The sequence below is a fragment of the Malaclemys terrapin genome, chromosome 21, assembly GCF_027887155.1.
Source record: "Malaclemys terrapin pileata isolate rMalTer1 chromosome 21, rMalTer1.hap1, whole genome shotgun sequence".
NCBI classification, from domain to species: domain Eukaryota; kingdom Metazoa; phylum Chordata; order Testudines; family Emydidae; genus Malaclemys; species Malaclemys terrapin.
The window spans coordinates 21,430,476-21,447,678 of record NC_071525.1 but is presented as its reverse complement, the minus strand read 5'-3'; the positions used below and the strand labels follow the sequence as shown (position 1 = coordinate 21,447,678).

At 62.3% G+C, this 17,203-nt stretch overlaps 1 protein-coding gene across 1 annotated transcript; it reads right to left on the bottom strand.

The window, feature by feature from the left end:
- Positions 1-4,574: 4,574 nt before the first annotated feature.
- TOMM40 (translocase of outer mitochondrial membrane 40) lies at positions 4,575-15,391 on the bottom strand. Its single transcript, XM_054010385.1, has 10 exons — positions 15,288-15,391; positions 12,880-13,090; positions 12,540-12,607; positions 11,625-11,717; positions 11,263-11,364; positions 7,612-7,717; positions 7,257-7,379; positions 7,002-7,078; positions 6,445-6,547; positions 4,575-6,362 (listed from the first exon to the last, which is right to left on the bottom strand). The coding sequence occupies exons 2-10, from the start codon at positions 13,079-13,081 to the stop codon at positions 6,223-6,225; spliced, it is 1,014 nt and encodes a 337-aa protein (XP_053866360.1). The 5' UTR covers positions 13,082-13,090; positions 15,288-15,391; the 3' UTR covers positions 4,575-6,222.
- Positions 15,392-17,203: the final 1,812 nt, after the last annotated feature.

Sequence of the window (17,203 nt, the reverse complement as noted above, 5' to 3'; positions counted from 1 at the left end):
TCGCGGCGGGCCTGTTCCTTTGGGGCTCCTCCCTGCCACCCCCTGACCGGCTCTTTACAAACTCATCAGCCAGCTGCCCGGCGTGTCGCGGGTTCTCTGGCTTTCTGTCCACCAACCACAGCCTCAGGTCGGATTGGCACCGCTCATACAGTTGCTCCAGTACCAGCAGTTTAATCAGGTCCTCCTTCGTCTGGGCCCCACCAGCCCACTTGCTGGCGTATCTTTCCATGCGGACGGCTAGTTGCAGATATGAGATCTCAGGGGTTTTATCTTGACTCCGGAACCTTTCCCGGTACATCTCAGGAGTCAGCCCAAACTCACGTAGCAGGGCCTTTTTGAATAGTTCGTAGTCCCCTTTCTCTGCCTCTCCCAGTTGGCGGTACAATGCTACGGCTTTGGGGTCCAGTAAGGGGGTAAGGACCCGGAGTCTGTCCGCGGGATCAACCCGGTGCAGCTCGCAGGCCGTCTCAAAGGCCTCCAGGAAGTCATCCATGTCCTCCCCCTCCTTGTATGGGGCCATGATGCACTTATCAAAGCTCCGTGCAGTCCTGGGTCCCCCCTCACTCACCGCAGCCGGGGGTTCGCTGCCCTTCAATCTCGCCAGTTCCAGGTCATGCTGACGCTGTCTCTCATTCTCCTGTCTCTGTCTCTCATTCTCCTCCCGTTCCTGCTGACGCTGTCTCTCTTCACGCTGATGCTGTCTCTCTTCATGCTGTCTCTGTTGTTCACGATCCTCCAGCTCTCTCAGTTTTAGCTCTTTCTCCCATTCCAGCCAATTCCACTCCCCGGATGCCGAACGTTGCCGGGAGGATCCTCTGCTGGCCGGCGAGCTTCGCCGGGAGGGTCCCCTGCTGGCCGGGGGGGCCACGGCGCCTTCGGTATTTGCTGGGCTCCTCCCCACCCTTCCCCTAGGCATAGGAAGGAGGGGTCTCGGGAAGCCCTCAGCAGCCGGCTGACCACTCCCAGCTGGGACAGACACTGGTGCCTGCGCTGCATTTGCCAGGCTGCTTCCCTGAGACACAGGGATCAGTTCATTCGCGCGATCTTCCGCCTCTAGCTGGGCAATGAGCTGTTCTTTGGTGAGCCTCCCAATGCGCAGCCGCCTCTGCTTGCACAGCTCCACCAGGTCGCTCTTAAGCCGCTTGGCATACATCTTCCTGCTGGCCACTCACCGGCCTGTGTGCTCACAGCTCCCCACAGTTCCCAGGGGGCCCCCTAGTGTGCCAGCCCTTCTCGAGGTCACCACCTCTCTGCCAGGGTCGAGCTGCAGACTCCTCCACCCCTGGGACCACTCGCTGCGATCCCCCCGGGGGACCCTGTTACTGCAAAAGTCCTTCTCGCTGGTCACACACTCCCAGGGGTAATAACCGTCTCTCTCCCACTCTTCAGCAGGCCTGGTCCCCGTCAATCCCCCTTCGTTTTACTGCTCCCCAGTCACTTACTGCAGGAAGCGCCGTCCACGGGGTGCAGTAGATCCCACCGCTACCACCAGTTGTTGCGGATTGTGGGGGAGTTAGGGCCCTGCACCCCTCTTCCCGAGATTCACTGCGACTCTCAACCAGCCAGTAAAGCAGAAGGTTTATTTAAGGACAGGAACACCGTCTCAAGCAGAGCGTGTAGGTACGACCAGACCCCCTCAAGTAGGTCCCTCTGGGAGGTTCAAGGAGCTTAGACCCCAGCTTGGGGTTCCCTGCGTTGCACCACCCAGCCCCAACCGAAACTAAACTCCCAGCCCCTCCCGCTGCTCCTCTCCTTTGTCCAGTCTCCCGGGCAGAAGGTGTTAATTCTCCCCACCCCCGTTCCTGGCTCAGGTTACAGCTCAGGTAGCTTCCTTCAAGGGAAGTCCCACATCCCCACTGCAACCCCCCTGCAACATTCCCAGGTCAAATCTGCCCTGCTCCCTGCTCCGTCACAGCGTGCCAGTCATACCTTTTAATGTTTTTAGAAGGTCTCTTTCTAGAAGTCTAGAATATAGAACTAAACTATTGTTGTATGCAAAGTAAATACAGTTTTTAAAATGTTTAAGAAGCTTCATTTAAAATTAAATTAAAATGCAGAGCCCCCCGGACCGGTGGCCAGGACCTGGCAGTGTGAGTGCCACTGAAAATCGGCTCACGTGCCACGTTCAGCACAGTGCCATAGGTTGCCTACCCCTGGGCTAGTGCCTTCATTTCAGCAGGAATATAAATCTGCCTATTCCAGGGTCAAGCCGATTTCCAGTGGGGTAAGGATGACACCTGCACTAGGGGCTGAGTATCCCACGTAGCTTTTGTGGGGCGTTCACCCTCCTCTGGCCCTGGCTGCTCTTGTGGACATGCTGCCAGGCTAGCTGGATCCTGGTTTCGCTTCTCCAGTACTTGGAGTCTTTAAAAGGGCGAGGGGGCGCTAGTCACTGAGCTGGCTGCAAGAGCAGCTGCAGGGTGGGGATTCTGCAACCTGGGTTAGCCAGCCCTTTCTGGCTGCGACAGCTGGGAATCCCCACATTTTGTTATGCAAAGGGTTGGATTTTACGTGTGCAGCACCTGACGTGCTGAGACAGCCCTTTGAAAAGTCTGGCCAGGCCTCAGGGCCTGAGGGACAGCCCAGTAAAAAGTCATAACCCCCATTCAACCTAGTCCTGCCTCATGCGGCTTGTCATCGGTGCAGGGCCCGGCAGGGCTGTGTAGCGCCCGGGGCTGCTCTGTACCCCGAGGCTGACTGCTCCCTGACAGCAGGGGCCCTTCCAAAGCATGTGAGCGGCACCTGCACCGCACCGGCAGAGCATGTGGGGGGCTCTTGGGGTGACCACCAATCAGGCCTGGCATTGGTCAGGGCCATCTGCTCACACACCTTGCCTCCGCCTCCTCACCCCTCTGCACCCAATTCTGGGGTGGGGACAGGCCACAGCCTCACCTTGTGACAGGAAGGGGAGTTGGAAGCCAATGGGGGGAGATGCAATCGGAGCACCAGGGCAGGTCTTGGGAATGGTCGTACACCAAAGCTCTGCCCCTTGTGCTGCCACTTACCCCGCTGCCGAGAGCTACTGCCAGGACTTGGGAGAGGAGGCCTGGAGACCGGGGGCCTGGAAGTTCAAGGCAGCAGCGCCGGCTTCCTCACCATTCTGATGGCAAAATGTCTTTGCACCGCTCCTTGCACAATTCTGGGGGGGAGAAGCGGGTGATTCTCTGCTGCATGCAGCAACCTGCACTACGGTGGTACCATTCATGGGGCAGGACTGCAGCACCCCCATCATTCGCTTCAACAGCTGGGGGGGGGGGGGGGGGATTCTAAGCACCTCATGCCAGGAAAAGGGGTTTTGATTAAATAAATTTTAAAAAATTCCTTGTAGTAAAATCCTGCCCTGAGCCCATTGTGCAGGGAGCCCAGGCTGCAGGGGCCCTGGTCTCCATGTGCTTCAATCCTCCACCACCAGACTCTCCCTTAAACCTGTGCACCCCTCCATTCCTAGCACTACCTGACTGCCCACTCATGCAACCCATCGGGCTCCGTCCCTTCCCCTCGCCAAGCCTCACCACTCTCAGGGACAATGTCTGGTCAATGTGGAACTGCCCCAGCCCCAGGAGATGGCGAGAAAGCCCTGTGCCATAGAACAGCCTGGCCTCGGCTACAGACATGACTGAGAGAAACCCAGGGCTCAATCCCCAATGGCAGCACCTGACCTGCTGGAGGGTGGCTCTCACCTGCCCCAACGGAGCCAAGGGTCAGCGCTTTTCGCTCACTAGCAACAGGTGAATCGCTCGCCCTGCCAATAATGCCTCCCAGCCCCACCCCTGGGGTGCACGGTCCCATCACACCGACCCCTCTGCTCTCCGCGTTCCTGTGCACCAGCCATATTGCCATGCAGCCCTTGGTACGGCAGCCAGTCCAGACAGGCGCATTGACCCACCAGCGTGAGAACCCCTGCACAGCCCAGGCAGGGCGCTTCCTCCCCCCGCCCCCCCCGGCTGAACCAGAGCAGATTGTTCGCGCTGCTGCCATCTGGATTCAGAACCCCCCTAGTTAATTCCTCTCCCCGGAGCCGCCCTGCCAGCGAGCCTGGACAGCCCTCTGCTGCCCAACCCCCTGGCCTCAGCACGGTCGGGGGGCTCTTCTCCACCCCCTCACTGCTTCGGCCCCACCCTATGGGCAGTGTGAGCGCCAGAACTGGACAGGGTGGCCAGTATCAGTCTCATCAACCGCCTACCCCTACTCACCAGGCCCCTGTCCCAATGCCTGCATTCACGATGAGCCAGGGTGTGTGCGCTCCCAGATGGGCATCCACAAGGATCCCTGCCATGGGGCACTGGGGCCAGAAATGCCAGCTTTCGGGCCTCCAAAAAGGACACTGGAGCTGGTCCCCACCCCCTTGGGCTTCCTCTCCTACTACCGCCCCCCAGATCTCAATCCCCCCCTCCCACTCCTTGTCTAGGCTCCCCCCCTTCCCCTCCTCGGGCCCATTTCTCAAGGGGTGTGGGGGGGCTCATACGCAGGACTCAGCAACACTCCCCTGCCACCCCCATGGAAGGGAGAGGTCTCCAGCAGTGCTTCACCCCCACCCCCCCCCTTTCGTGAGAAAGAAGCAGTTGAAGATGGTGCCCAGTGCTGAGGGGTTTATTCAGACAGGACATTTCCAACATCATGGGGGGAGGGGGCGGTGTTTTGAGGGTCTCTATAAAAGATCCTTCAGTTCCCATAACTTATAAACATGATTTACATGCAGTCTCTAACGGCAGGGTGGAGGAACCCCCAATCCACCACTTCTCCTGGTGTTGCTGGGGGGACCCCCCCAATCCGCTGCTCCTCCTGGTACTGCTGGGGGGGCTGAGAGGGACCCCCCAATCCGCTGCTCCTCCAGGTGCTGCTGGGGGGGCTGAGAGGGACCCCCCAATCCGCTGCTCCTCCAGGTGCTGCTGAGATTCCCCAAACCGTTGCTCCTCCTAGTGCTGTTGGGGATCCCCCCCCAATCCGCTGCTCCTCCTGGTGCTGCTGGTGGGGCTAAGAGGGACCCACCAATCCACTGCTCCTCCTGGTGCTGTTTGGGGGGCTGACAGGACCCCTCCCTCAAAGCGCTGGTCTTCCTCAGTGCTGCTGGGTGGGGATGGGATGCAGGCAGGGCCCCCCAAACTACTGCTGCTCCTGTTGGGGGGGGCACAGACCCCCACTCGTGGTGGGTGCAGAGAGCACTCAATAGGTCCCTTGTGTCTCTTTGGATCCGTGTAGGCTGGGAGGGGTGAGGTAGGGCTGAGCAGGGGAGCTGGGATTGTGGCCCCATCACCCCAGGTGTAGAGTCTGCCCCACAGCTCCCTGGGTTGTGAGATAAGAGGCTGCAGAGCCCCTGGTACCCCAGCGATCCAAGGGAGGGGTGTAATTGGCACAGAGAGAGAGGGAATCTCCCCACAGCTGCACCAAGATGGGGTGGGGGGGGGTGTTTGGGGAGGGATCCAACCCCTCCCGGCAGAGAGTTGCGGGGTCAGTGCACCCCCACCAGCTGGGACAATCCATTCCTGAGGGGATCCGCCCAGCCCCGCTCCCCAATCAGTGCAACAGGCCAAGCGACCCCACCCCCAGGACAGAGCCGGTCTCTCTCCCATTGCTCCGGGGGAAGGACAGTTCCTGAGGTCACAGCGCCCTCTGGTGAGGAAGGATGTCAGCACAGGGAACCAGGCAGAAGGGCATTTTACACCCGTCACTGGGTTCACCTACCTGGTGCCCCAGGACAGCCCTCAGCCCCAAGTCCAAGCCACGGGAAGAGATGGGACACTGGGTCCCCTCCCTGAGGCAGGGAGGGTTGCGCCTGCCCTCCCACCAGGGGCTGCTGGAAGAGGCCAGGCACCACCTGAGGGCCCCAGCAGCCGCTGCCCCTGCACCAGCCAGCTCCCCATTTTCCAGCAGCCCCTGGGGACAGCGGGTCGAACCTTGAGTTTGGGGCTAAGCAGCCCCCAGGGACCTGTCCCGAGGGGCAGACGAGGTGACTGGAACAGGACAGTGCCAGAACCGCCACACTAAGGGGCTCGGCCTGGGGATCATACCCCGGGGCTCTGTCAGGACCTATCCCGTGGCCCTCGGGGAGGTGCCTGTGTGGGGCAGTAAAGGGGCTGGAGCCCCACACTCCAGGGCTTAACTGGGCAGCACCAGCAGGGATGGGTGGGGCAAAGGGTCCCAGAGCGGCTCAAACCGCCCGGCAGACTGGGCTGGGGACACTGGAATGGGGGAGGAGGGCTGGTGGAAGAGGAGGAGAGGGCTCTAGCCAATGGTGAGGCCGAAGCCACACTGGAACTTGTTCTTGCGGTGGTTCAGGAAGGCCCCCATGGCCAGTGTCAGGGGCAGCGGCAGCAGCTTCTTCTCCAGCACCGCACCCACGATCCAATTACTGTCCACAGAGCCTGCGGCAGAGAGCAAAGTCAGAGCACTGGGAGAGGCTGGGGCGCGGGCACAGAGGGGAAGGGCGGCCTGGGGCTGCCGTACCTTTGAAGAGCAGGTTGGCCTTGGGCAAGTCAAGCTGGTAGCCAAAGGAGACGCTAGTGTCCTGCATGCGCGTGCTGGCCTCAAACTCCACGCCCACCTGCAGCTGAGGGAAGCAGGGTTAGCCTGGCGAGCAGAGCTGCCAATCGCCCAGTAGGATCCCAGCCCCCCAGCTTCCACCCCTCCCCCACAGGGCCCCAGCCCCCTGGCTTCCACCCTCCCTATGTGATCCCACCCTCCCCAAACACTATCCCAGACCACCCATCCCCAACGTAATCCCAGCCCTCACCACCCAGCCCCAGCCCCCAGCCTTCCCCAATGGGATGGCAGCCTCCAGGCTTGCAGACAATTTGGAGCAGCATCGACTGTTCCTGGGGCAGGGCACCCCCCCACTCCCTCGCCTGCCCAGGCTCTCAGCTGTGCACCACAGCACATCGCTTATACATAGCTCTCCACACGTCACCTGCCCCCACCCCTTGCTCCCAGACTGGGGGCCAAAGCCCCACGCTCATGTCAAAGGGGGAGCCAGATGGGAACGTAAGCCTCTGAGTGCCACATACCTGGTCATTGGCTTTATGGTAGTAGGTTGCATGGGCCCCGGCTTGCCCCACCGTCAAGGTCCCAATCCAGTTAGGTGCTGTGTGGAGAAGGGAAGAGTGGGTGAGTGTCCGAGTAGGGCCCCACCGAAGCCCTGAGCTAGGGAAGGGAACCCAGGAGTCTCGACTCCCAGTCCCCTTGCTCTAACCCACTAGACCCCACTCCCCTGCTGGAGCTCGGGATATAACCCAGGAGTCCTTCCCCAGCTCCCTCAGTACCTGTGTATTTCCCAGCCAGAGACATGACGGTGCCCTCCTCTCCTGGCCGGCGGTGATAGACCAGCTCGCCGCCCAGCGCCAGGCAGGGTGTGATGCTCTGTAGGTAATGGGCTACCAGGATCCCTGCGAAGAGAGACTCGTCAGCTGGGGCTGGGCCCAGGAGGTTATGAGGGGCAGGGTTCAGACTAGTGGTGATGGTAGGCAGGGGCCAGGTTGGAGAGGTGGAGGGAGGGGAAGTGGAGGTGTCAGAGGCTGGGAATGGAGAAGGGGAGGCAGGAGTCAAGCTGGTGGGGGACTTCAGAGACGGGGTAGAATTTCAGAGCAGGAGCTTCAGAGGTGGGAACGAGGCTCTCACCTGAGCCCACCAGGATGTCGGGGTTTCCCAGCGTCACTGCTGCCGTGAAATCCTCCCCCCGATACTCTCCATCCACCTGCCAGTTCACGAACTTGGACTGCTGCGTCTGGAATGAGAGTGGGGGGACATGATGAGACCGTGGCAACCCCCAGGAGGCACACATCCCCCAGAGGCAGATTTACCATGAAAGAAACAGTGCGGTGGCATGGGGCCCCCAATGACTGGGGGGGGACACCAAAAATGCAGGACAAACCTCATCGACAACCTGCCCCCGAGGCCTGGCCGGCAGCACAGCAGGGATCAGGCAGGCAGGCTGCCTGCATTCGGTGGCCAGTGGCCCCATGCCACTCCCGGAAGCACCCGGCTGCTGGAGGCGGCTCTGCGTCCTGCCCCCACCAGCACACAGAGAGCCACTCCTCCCCCCCCCCCCCCCCCCCCCCAGGGGTGCGCAGAGACGTGCCACCAGCAGTGCAGCAGGGCTAAGGCACCTCCCTGTCTGCGCTGCCTCCCTCCCTCCGCTCCCAGAAGCGGCCGGCATGTCCCTGCGGCCTCTGGGGGAGAGGTGGGTGGTGTCTCTGTGCATTGTCCCCACCCGGAGCACTGACTCCACAGCTCACATTGGCCAGGAACTGTGGCCAATGGGAGCTGTGGGGGCCACACCTGCGGGCAGTGGCGCACAGAGATTCCCCTAGCCCCCCTGCCAGAGGAGTATGCCAGTCACTTTGGGAGCCGCACCGCCCAAGGTAAGCGCCGCCCCCCCGACCCCTCCCACACCCCAACTCCCTGCCCCGAGCCCACACCCAAACTCCCTCTCAGAGCCCAATCCCCACATCCCAACCCACTGCCCCAATCAAGGTACCTCACTTGATTTTCATTTACTTCCTATTAGTTATAATATAGGAGAAGGATGAAGAAAAAAAATAAATGAAAAATAGAGGGGATATAAGAGAGAATGTTCTTTCTCTTGGCTGGGTCCCGAGGTGGGGCCCCTCAAAATGAAGCTGTGCACAGGGCCCCACTAACTCTAAATCTGCCACTGACATCCCCGCTCCTTTTACCAGGTAACACCACTACCTTAAACTGTGAGGGAGCAGCCACACTGCACTCACTCCCCTCCCCAGCCAGGACTCTGACAGGGGTATACACAGACACACTGATCCCCTCCTCTCTCCTCTCCTCCCCCCCCCCCCCCAAAGGGACAGGCTGAGAGACAGACCGGCAGGGGGTATACACAGAAGCTCTGACTCTCCACACACACACACCCCCGCCGCAAAGGGACGGGCTGAGAGATGGACCTGCGGGGGCCGGGGGTATACACAGACACTCTGACACCCACACCAGCCCGGCCCCCACAAAGGGGAGGGTGGATAGAAGGACCCATGGGGGATGGGGGGGGGGGGAAATACACAGATGCTCTGACACACACACACCTGTGAAGGAGCAGGTTGAGAGATGGACCTGCGGGGGGGTATACACAGACACTCTGATCCCCCCACTCCACAAAGGGACGGGCTGAGAGATGGACCTGCAGGGTGGGGGGGGAAGATACACAGATGCTCTGACACACACCCACACACACACCCTCTGTGACGCAGTAAGGAGCGGGGTGGATTGACCTGGGAATGTCTTTTAGTTTTACTGGGATTGTCTGCATGGGGGATGGGAGAGCAGGGAGTGACTTTAGGTGAGGGAGGGTACCTGAGCCTGTAACCTGAGGAGGCGGGGGAGTGGACACCTTTGCCTGGGAAGCTGGACAAAGGGAGAGGAGGAGTCAAGGACGGGGAGAGTCTGCTGGAGGGGTTTTTGGTTTCAGATTTGGGCTGGCTGGGAAGAGGCAGGGAACCCCAAGTCTGGGGTCTAAGCTCCCTGCCCCCGAGAGGGACCTGGCTGAGGGGTCCTGGTTGTATGTACAAGCCCTGCTTGGGACTGTGTTCCTGTCATCTAATAAACCTGCTGTTTTACTGGCTCAGAGTCCCGGTGAATCGCAGGAAGTGGGGGGTGCAGGGCCCTGACTCCCCCACACTGCGTGACACCCCCATGAAGGGGAAGGCTGAGAGAAGGACCCACAGGGAGCATACACGGACACTGACACCCCCACCACCTGCCCCCAAAAGGGGAGGGCTGAGGGAAAGACCTGCATGGGGGGGCTGGGGAAAGAAGACTACACAGATGCTCTGACACACACAAACCCATATGCACCCCACAAAGGGGCAGACTAAGATAAGGACCCATGGGGGGGGCGGGGAGAAGAGAATACACGGATGCTCTGACACATGGATTCACGAAGGGGAAGTCATGCCTGACTAACCTAATTGCCTTCTATGATGAGATAACTGGCTCTGTGGATGAGGGGAAAGCAGTGGATGTGTTATTCCTTGACTTTAGCAAAGCTTTTGATACGGTCTCCCATAGTATTCTTGCTGGCAAGTTAAAGAAGTATGGGCTGGATGAATGGACTGTAAGGTGGATAGAAAGCTGGCTAGATCGTCGGGCTCAACGGGTAGTGATCAATGGCTCCATGTCTAGTTGGCAGCCGGTTTCAAGTGGAGTGCCCCAAGGGTTGGTCCTGGGGCCGGTTTTGTTTAATATCTTTATTAATGATCTGGAGGATGGTGTGGACTGCACTCTCAGCAAGTTTGCAGATGACACTAAACTAGGAGGCGTGGTAGATACACTAGAAGGTAGGGATCGGATACAGAGAGACCTAGACAAATTAGAGGATTGGGCCGAAAAAAACCTGATGAGGTTCAACAAGGACAAGTGCAGAGTCCTGCACTTAGGACGGAAGAATCCCATGCACTGCTACAGACTAGGGACCGAATGGCTAGGTAGCAGTTCTGCAGAAAAGGACCTAGGGGTCACAGTGGACGAGAAGCTGGATATGAGTCAACAGTGTGCTCTTGTTGCCAAGAAGGCTAACGGCATTTTGGGCTGTATAAGTAGGGGCATTGCCAGCAGATTGAGGAACGTGATCGTTCCCCTTTATTCGACATTGGTGAGGCCTCATCTGGAATACTGTGTCCAGTTTTGGTCCCCACACTACAAGAAGGATGTGGAAAAATTGGAAAGAGTCCAGCGGAGGGCAACAAAAATGATTAGGGGTCTGGAGCACATGACTTATGAGGAGAGGCTGAGGGAACTGGGATTGTTTAGTCTCCAGAAGAGAAGAATGAGGGGGGATTTGATAGCAGCCTTCAACTACCTGAAGGGGGGTTCCAAAGAGGATGGAGCTCGGCTGTTCTCAGTGGTGGCAGACGACAGAACAAGGAGCAATGGTCTCAAGTTGCAGTGGGGGAGGTCCAGGTTGGATATCAGGAAAAACTATTTCACTAGGAGGGTGGTGAAACACTGGAATGCGTTACCTAGGGAGGTGGTGGAGTCTCCTTCCTTGGAGGTTTTTAAGGCCCGGCTTGACAAAGCCCTGGCTGGGATGATTTAGCTGGGAATTGGTCCTGCTTTGAGCAGGGGGTTGGACTAGATGACCTCTTGAGGTCCCTTCCAACTCTGATATTCTATGATTCTATGACATGGGCGAGCTGAGAGAAGGACCCGAGGGGTGTGGGTGTGTATTTGGGGGGGGGGGGGCACACAGATGCTCTGACACACACACAGCCATGAAGGGGAGGGCTGAGATACCGGTGTGCGGCATACCTGGAAGGCCACCTTGGAGCGCAGTCGGGTCGAGAGCTGGTGGATGATCTGGGCATTGAGGCTGCCACTGTTGTCCATGTCGCCCACCAGCACCGGGAAGGCCTGGAAGGGGCATGAGGGGGTGAAATATAGTTGAATAACAGCCCCACCCCATATCAGGGCAACAGCATCCCTCTGCCCCACCCCCACCCAGAGCAGCCTGCCTCGCCCCAGACTTCCCCACTGTCTGAATTGACAGCCCCAACCCCAATGTCCAGATTAACAACTCTCTCCCCAAACACACACTGCCCCTCTCCCACCATCAGAGGTGGCTCCTCAGCACTGGCTTCCGGCCGGCTAAGTCCACTCCCCCCGGCACTCACCTCTGTGGGGCTGAGCTGCTTGGTGCCCACGTAGGTGACCCCAAAGTGATAGCTGGAGTCACCAACAGTGCTGAGGGCGACGCTGTGATTCACCTGGGGAAAGCAGGCGGAGTAAGCAGGGCCCAACAAATCCTGTGTCTTGGCAGGGGTTACACTAGACTACTGGTTCTCAACCAGGGGTCTGGGACCCACTGGGGGACCGTGAGCAGGTTTCAGGGTGTCCGCCCAGCAGGGCCGACATTAGACTTGTGGGACCCAGGACAATTGCCCGGCTTCCTACCCCCAACACTGGCCCTGGCTTTTATATGCAGAAAATCAGTGGTTGTGGCATAGACGGGCCATGGAATTTTTATAGCCCGTTGGGGGGCCTCAGAAAGAAAACGGTTGAAAACCCCTGCAACTAGACCACACTTGCGGTCCCTTCTAGCCCCATGGTTCTATGCCTGCAGCCAGAGGGGAAGGGCAGCCCAGAGGCGCTGGCATGGGAGACCCAGGTTCAGGTACCTAAAGTGACTGCATCTCTCTGGGCCTTGGCTCCCATCTCACATGCGGCCAGTCACCTTGCCTTCCTCCCAGGAAGCATGGGGATGAATGCATTAGACTGCAAGGGTCAGATATAGGGATGAAGGCCGCCAGATAAGTACCTCACACAGAAAGCACCAACCCACAACCTCATCCAGCCCCAGACACGACACATGGGATCAGGAGGTTTGGGGTCACGTGCCTGCACATTTACTGCTTGGCTTGTAGAGAATGCTCAGTAACATTGCTGAAGCCAGCTGCCCTCAATCTGCACCCCTCCCCCCCCCAGCAGGCATGTCTGTGCCCAGCCCACTCAGCCCCCACATCCTCCTCGACTATAGCCTCACCCCCCTCCACCCCGTACCCTGCTTCACCAGAGGGCACAGCCCTTACCTGGAAATGGTTGCTAAGACCTTTATTCACTGTCAGTTTCACACCTTCCATCTGGATGGGGAACAATTCTGGGGAAGAGACTGCAACAATCAGCACTGAGCCCGCGTGCCTTCACCTCATGGGTCCCTCCAGCCTGCTGGTAACTCCCTTCCCCCAATCATACCCCTGGGCTGTCCAGCCTGGTACCCTCCCCGCTCCCCCAGGGACCTGCCCACCTGGCTGTGTACTGGGGTGCCCCATGCTGTGCTCCCAACCTCTGCACTTGGGGTAACATTCCTTGAAGGTGCCAGGACAGAGGGGTGGGTGGGTGGGTGTGTAGACAGTGGGTTCCAGGTTTCACCTTTGCACTTGCGGTGACATTCCTCAAAGGTGCCAGGGTTGGGTAGCCGATCCCCCTTCTCCTCCGGCCGCTCCTGCGCAGGGGGGCCCAGCCCGCTGACGGGGGGCATGGTGAAGCCAGGCGGCACTGACACCAGCCCAGATCCAGGACTCGGCATGGTGGGGGAGGGTGTGGGGGAGCTGGCAGCCAGGACGTTACCCATGGTGGGGGGCTGTGGAGAGAACAGATAGCAGTGTTGAGAAGGGGTGAGCAGCGCCAGATACCTCCCAATATACCCCCCATGCCCTGAATACCCCACATTCCATACTACCCCATCTGTCCAGGATATGCACCCCAAACTGATACCTCCTCCAGTCTGCCCTGATACTGGTCTCCAATAGACCCCATGTATCCCCAGATCCATCTGCCCCCCACCCCTCCAGTGACCCCCCCACCCTCCAATATTCCCTCCTGAGACTGTCAACCTCAATACTCCCTCTCCAAACAGGCTGGCCCCCAAGCTCCAAGTACATCTGCCACAATACCCCTCTTGACACTGTCTCCCCACGGCCCACATCACCCACCCTGCCCCCAACGGGGTCTGACTATTGCAACACCCCAATACCACCCATTTGTGTATCTACCACACCAACAGCCCATCCCATCTGATGCCCCCTGGTGTGTCCCAACAGCTTCCTGCTCCCCAGACACCTGCCACTGCCAGGGTCCCCCTGCCTCAGCAGTGACCCCACCTGCCCCGCGCCCCTCAATCCCCCCCTGCCCCGAGTTCACCCGCCCCGCGCCCCTCGATTCCCCCCGCCCCGTGCCCCTCGATCCCCCGAGTTCACCTGCCCCGTGCACCTCGATCCCCCCGCCCCCAGTTCACCCGCCCCGCGCCCCTCGATCCCCCCCCGCCCCGAGCCCCTCGATCCCCCCGCCCCGAGTTCACCCGCCCAGTGCCCCTCGATCCCCCCCGCCCCGAGTTCACCCGCCCCGCCCCCCTCGATCCCCCCGCCCCGAGTTCACCTGCCCAGCGCCCCTCGATCCCCCCGCCCCGAGTTCACCCGCCCCGCCCCCCTCGATCCCCCCGCCCCGAGTTCATCCGCCCCGCCCCCCTCGATCCCCCCGCCCCGAGTTCATCTGCCCCGCGACCCTCGATCCCCCCGCCCCGAGTTCATCTGCCCCGCGACCCTCGATCCCCCCGCCCCGAGTTCACCTGCCCAGCGCCCCTCGATCCCCCCGCCCCGAGTTCACCCGCCCCGAGCCCCTCGATCCCCCCGCCCCGAGTTCACCCGCCCCGAGCCCCTCGATCCCCCCGCCCCGAGTTCACCCGCCCCGCCCCCCCGCCCCGAGTTCACCCGCCCCGCCCCCCTCGATCCCCCCGCCCCGAGTTCACCTGCCCCGCCCCCCTCGATCCCCCCGCCCCGAGTTCACCCGCCCCGCCCCCCTCGATACCCCCAGGCCCGAGTTCACCCGCCCCGCCCCCCTCGATCCCCCCGCCCCGAGTTCACCCGCGCCGCCCCGCCCCCCTCGATCCCCCCCCGCCCCGAGCCCCTCGATCCCCCCGCGACCCTCGATCCCCCCGCCCCGAGTACACCCGCCCCGCCCCCCAGGATCCCCCCCGGCCCGCGATTTCCCCCCCCCCCGAGTTCACCTGCCCCCCGCGCCCCTCGATCCCCCCGCCCCGAGTTCACCTGCCCCGCCCCCCTCGATCCCCCCGCCCCGAGTTCACCTGCCCCGCCCCCCTCGATCCCCCCGCCCCGAGTTCACCCGCCCCGCCCCCCTCGATCCCCCCGCCCCGAGTTCACCCGCCCCGAGTTCACCCGCCCCGCCCCCCTCGATCCCCCCGCCCCGAGTTCACCTGCCCAGCGCCCCTCGATCCCCCCGCCCCGAGTTCACCCGCCCCGCCCCCCTCGATCCCCCCGCCCCGAGTTCACCCGCCCCGCCCCCCTCGATCCCCCCGCCCCGAGTTCACCCGCCCCGAGTTCACCCGCCCCGCCCCCCTCGATCCCCCCGCCCCGAGTTCACCCGCCCCGCCCCCCTCGATCCCCCCGCCCCGAGTTCACCCGCCCCGCCCCCCTCGATCCCCCCGCCCCGAGTTCACCCGCCCCGAGTTCACCTGCCCAGCGCCCCTCGATCCCCCCGCCCCGAGTTCACCCGCCCCGCCCCCCTCGATCCCCCCGCCCCGAGTTCACCCGCCCCGCCCCCCTCGATCCCCCCGCCCCGAGTTCACCCGCCCCGCCCCCCTCGATCCCCCCGCCCCGAGTTCATCTGCCCCGCGACCCTCGATCCCCCCGCCCCGAGTTCACCCGCCCCGCCCCCCTCGATCCCCCCGCCCCGAGTTCACCTGCCCCCCGCGCCCCTCGATCCCCCCCGCCCCATGGACGCTCCCCCCACATCCCCCCCCCCGCCCCGACCCCCTCCGGTACCTTCCCGGGGGCCACTTATCCCTCCAGCGAAACCCGCCAGCCCCGCCTGGCCCCAGACTCACGAGGCGGCCGCAGCAGCAGCCGGAGCCGGGAGACACCCGAACCCGCCTGCACCGCTGCCTCCGCTCTGCCCCGCCCCCTCCACGCCGCCATTGGCCAGCTCCGACTTCGATTCCGCCCCTTCCGCCTCTATCGCGTATATCCATTGGCTAAGGGCGGAGAAAGGCCCGCCCACTTCCGGATTCCCTGACCTCATGGGCTGTTGCCCCTCCATGTCCCGCCTGTTCCGGCGTATGACAGATCGTCATTGGGTAGAGTCTCCTCGGGCCCCGCCCATATGAGCCATCGCTATTGGACAGACCTGGGTGTGCCCCGCCCCTCCCCGCGATACCGCATCTCTATTGGCCACTGTGTCACCGGGCCTTGCCCCTTCCCCATGCCGCCTTCCCGTTGGCTGATTCCATAGGAGGCGAGGCGAGGCCAGGCCCAGGAGCTGCCCCTGATTGGTCGCCCCTCCAGAGGCGGGGCCCGAGGGCAGCAAGTTCGGTTGCTCGGTGCGGCCGCAAGGTCAGGGCGCCGGCATGGTCTCGGCGTGCACCGCGGCAGCCATAGCGTCTGCGGGGGCGTGCGGCGTCACCGTGTTGGGGGCGGAGCCAAACACCAGCCCCGCCCCCCGAGAGGGAGCGGTTTCCAGGCCCCCCCCCATAGGTATTGGGGGCGGCAGTGAGGGACCTGGATTCTAATTTTCTTCCCAGAGGCTGGTAGTGACCAGTTCCCCCCCCTCCCCCCTGGGAATGGCAGTGTCCAGCTCCCCCCCCTCCGGGAATGGCAGTGTCCAGCTCCCCCCCCCCCGGGAATGGCAGTGTCCAGCTCCCCCCCCCCTCTGGGAATGGCAGTGTCCAGTCCCCCCCCCTCTGGGAATGGCAGTGTCCAGTCCCCCCCCCCGGGAATGGCAGTGTCCAGTCCCCCCCCCCGGGAATGGCAGTGTCCAGGCCCCCCCCCTCTGGGAATGGCAGTGTCCAGTCCCCCCCCCCCGGGAATGGCAGTGTCCAGCTCCCCCCCCCCCGGGAATGGCAGTGTCCAGCTCCCCCCCCCCTCTGGGAATGGCAGTGTCCAGTCCCCCCCCTCTGGGAATGGCAGTGTCCAGTCCCCCCCCCCGGGAATGGCAGTGTCCAGTCCCCCCCCCCCGGGAATGGCAGTGTCCAGGCCCCCCCCCTCTGGGAATGGCAGTGTCCAGGCCCCCCGCAGGGAATAGCCGTGTCCAGCTCCCTCCCCCCTCCGGGAATGGCAGTGTCCAGCTCCCCCCCCCCCCTTCCGGGAATGGCAGTGTCCAGCTCCCCCCATCCCGGGAATGGCAGTGTCCAGCTCCCCTCCCCCCCCCTCCGGGAATGGCAGTGTCCAGCTCCCTCCCCCTCCGGGAATGGCAGTGTCCAGGCCCCCCCCCCTCTGGGAATGGCAGTGTCCAGGCCCCCCGCAGGGAATAGCTGTGTCCAGCTCCCTCCCCCTCCGGGAATGGCAGTGTCCAGCTCCCCCCCCCCTTCCGGGAATGGCAGTGTCCAGCTCCCCCCCCCCGGGAATGGCAGTGTCCAGGCCCCCCGCAGGGAATGGCTGTGTCCAGCTCCCCCCATCCCGGGAATGGCAGTGTCCAGCTCCCCTCCCCCCCTCCGGGAATGGCAGTGTCCAGCTCCCTCCCCCTCCGGGAATGGCCGTGTCCAGCTCCCCCCCTCCCGGGAATGGCAGTGTCCAGCTCCCTCCCCCCAGGGAATGGCAGTGTCCAGCCCCCCCCGCAGGGAATGGTCGTGTCCAGCTCCCCCCCTCCCGGGAATGGCAGTGTTCAGGCCCCCCGCAGGGAATAGCCGTGTCTAGCTCCCCCGCCCCCCTCCCCGATAAATAAAAAAATAAAAATAAATAAATAG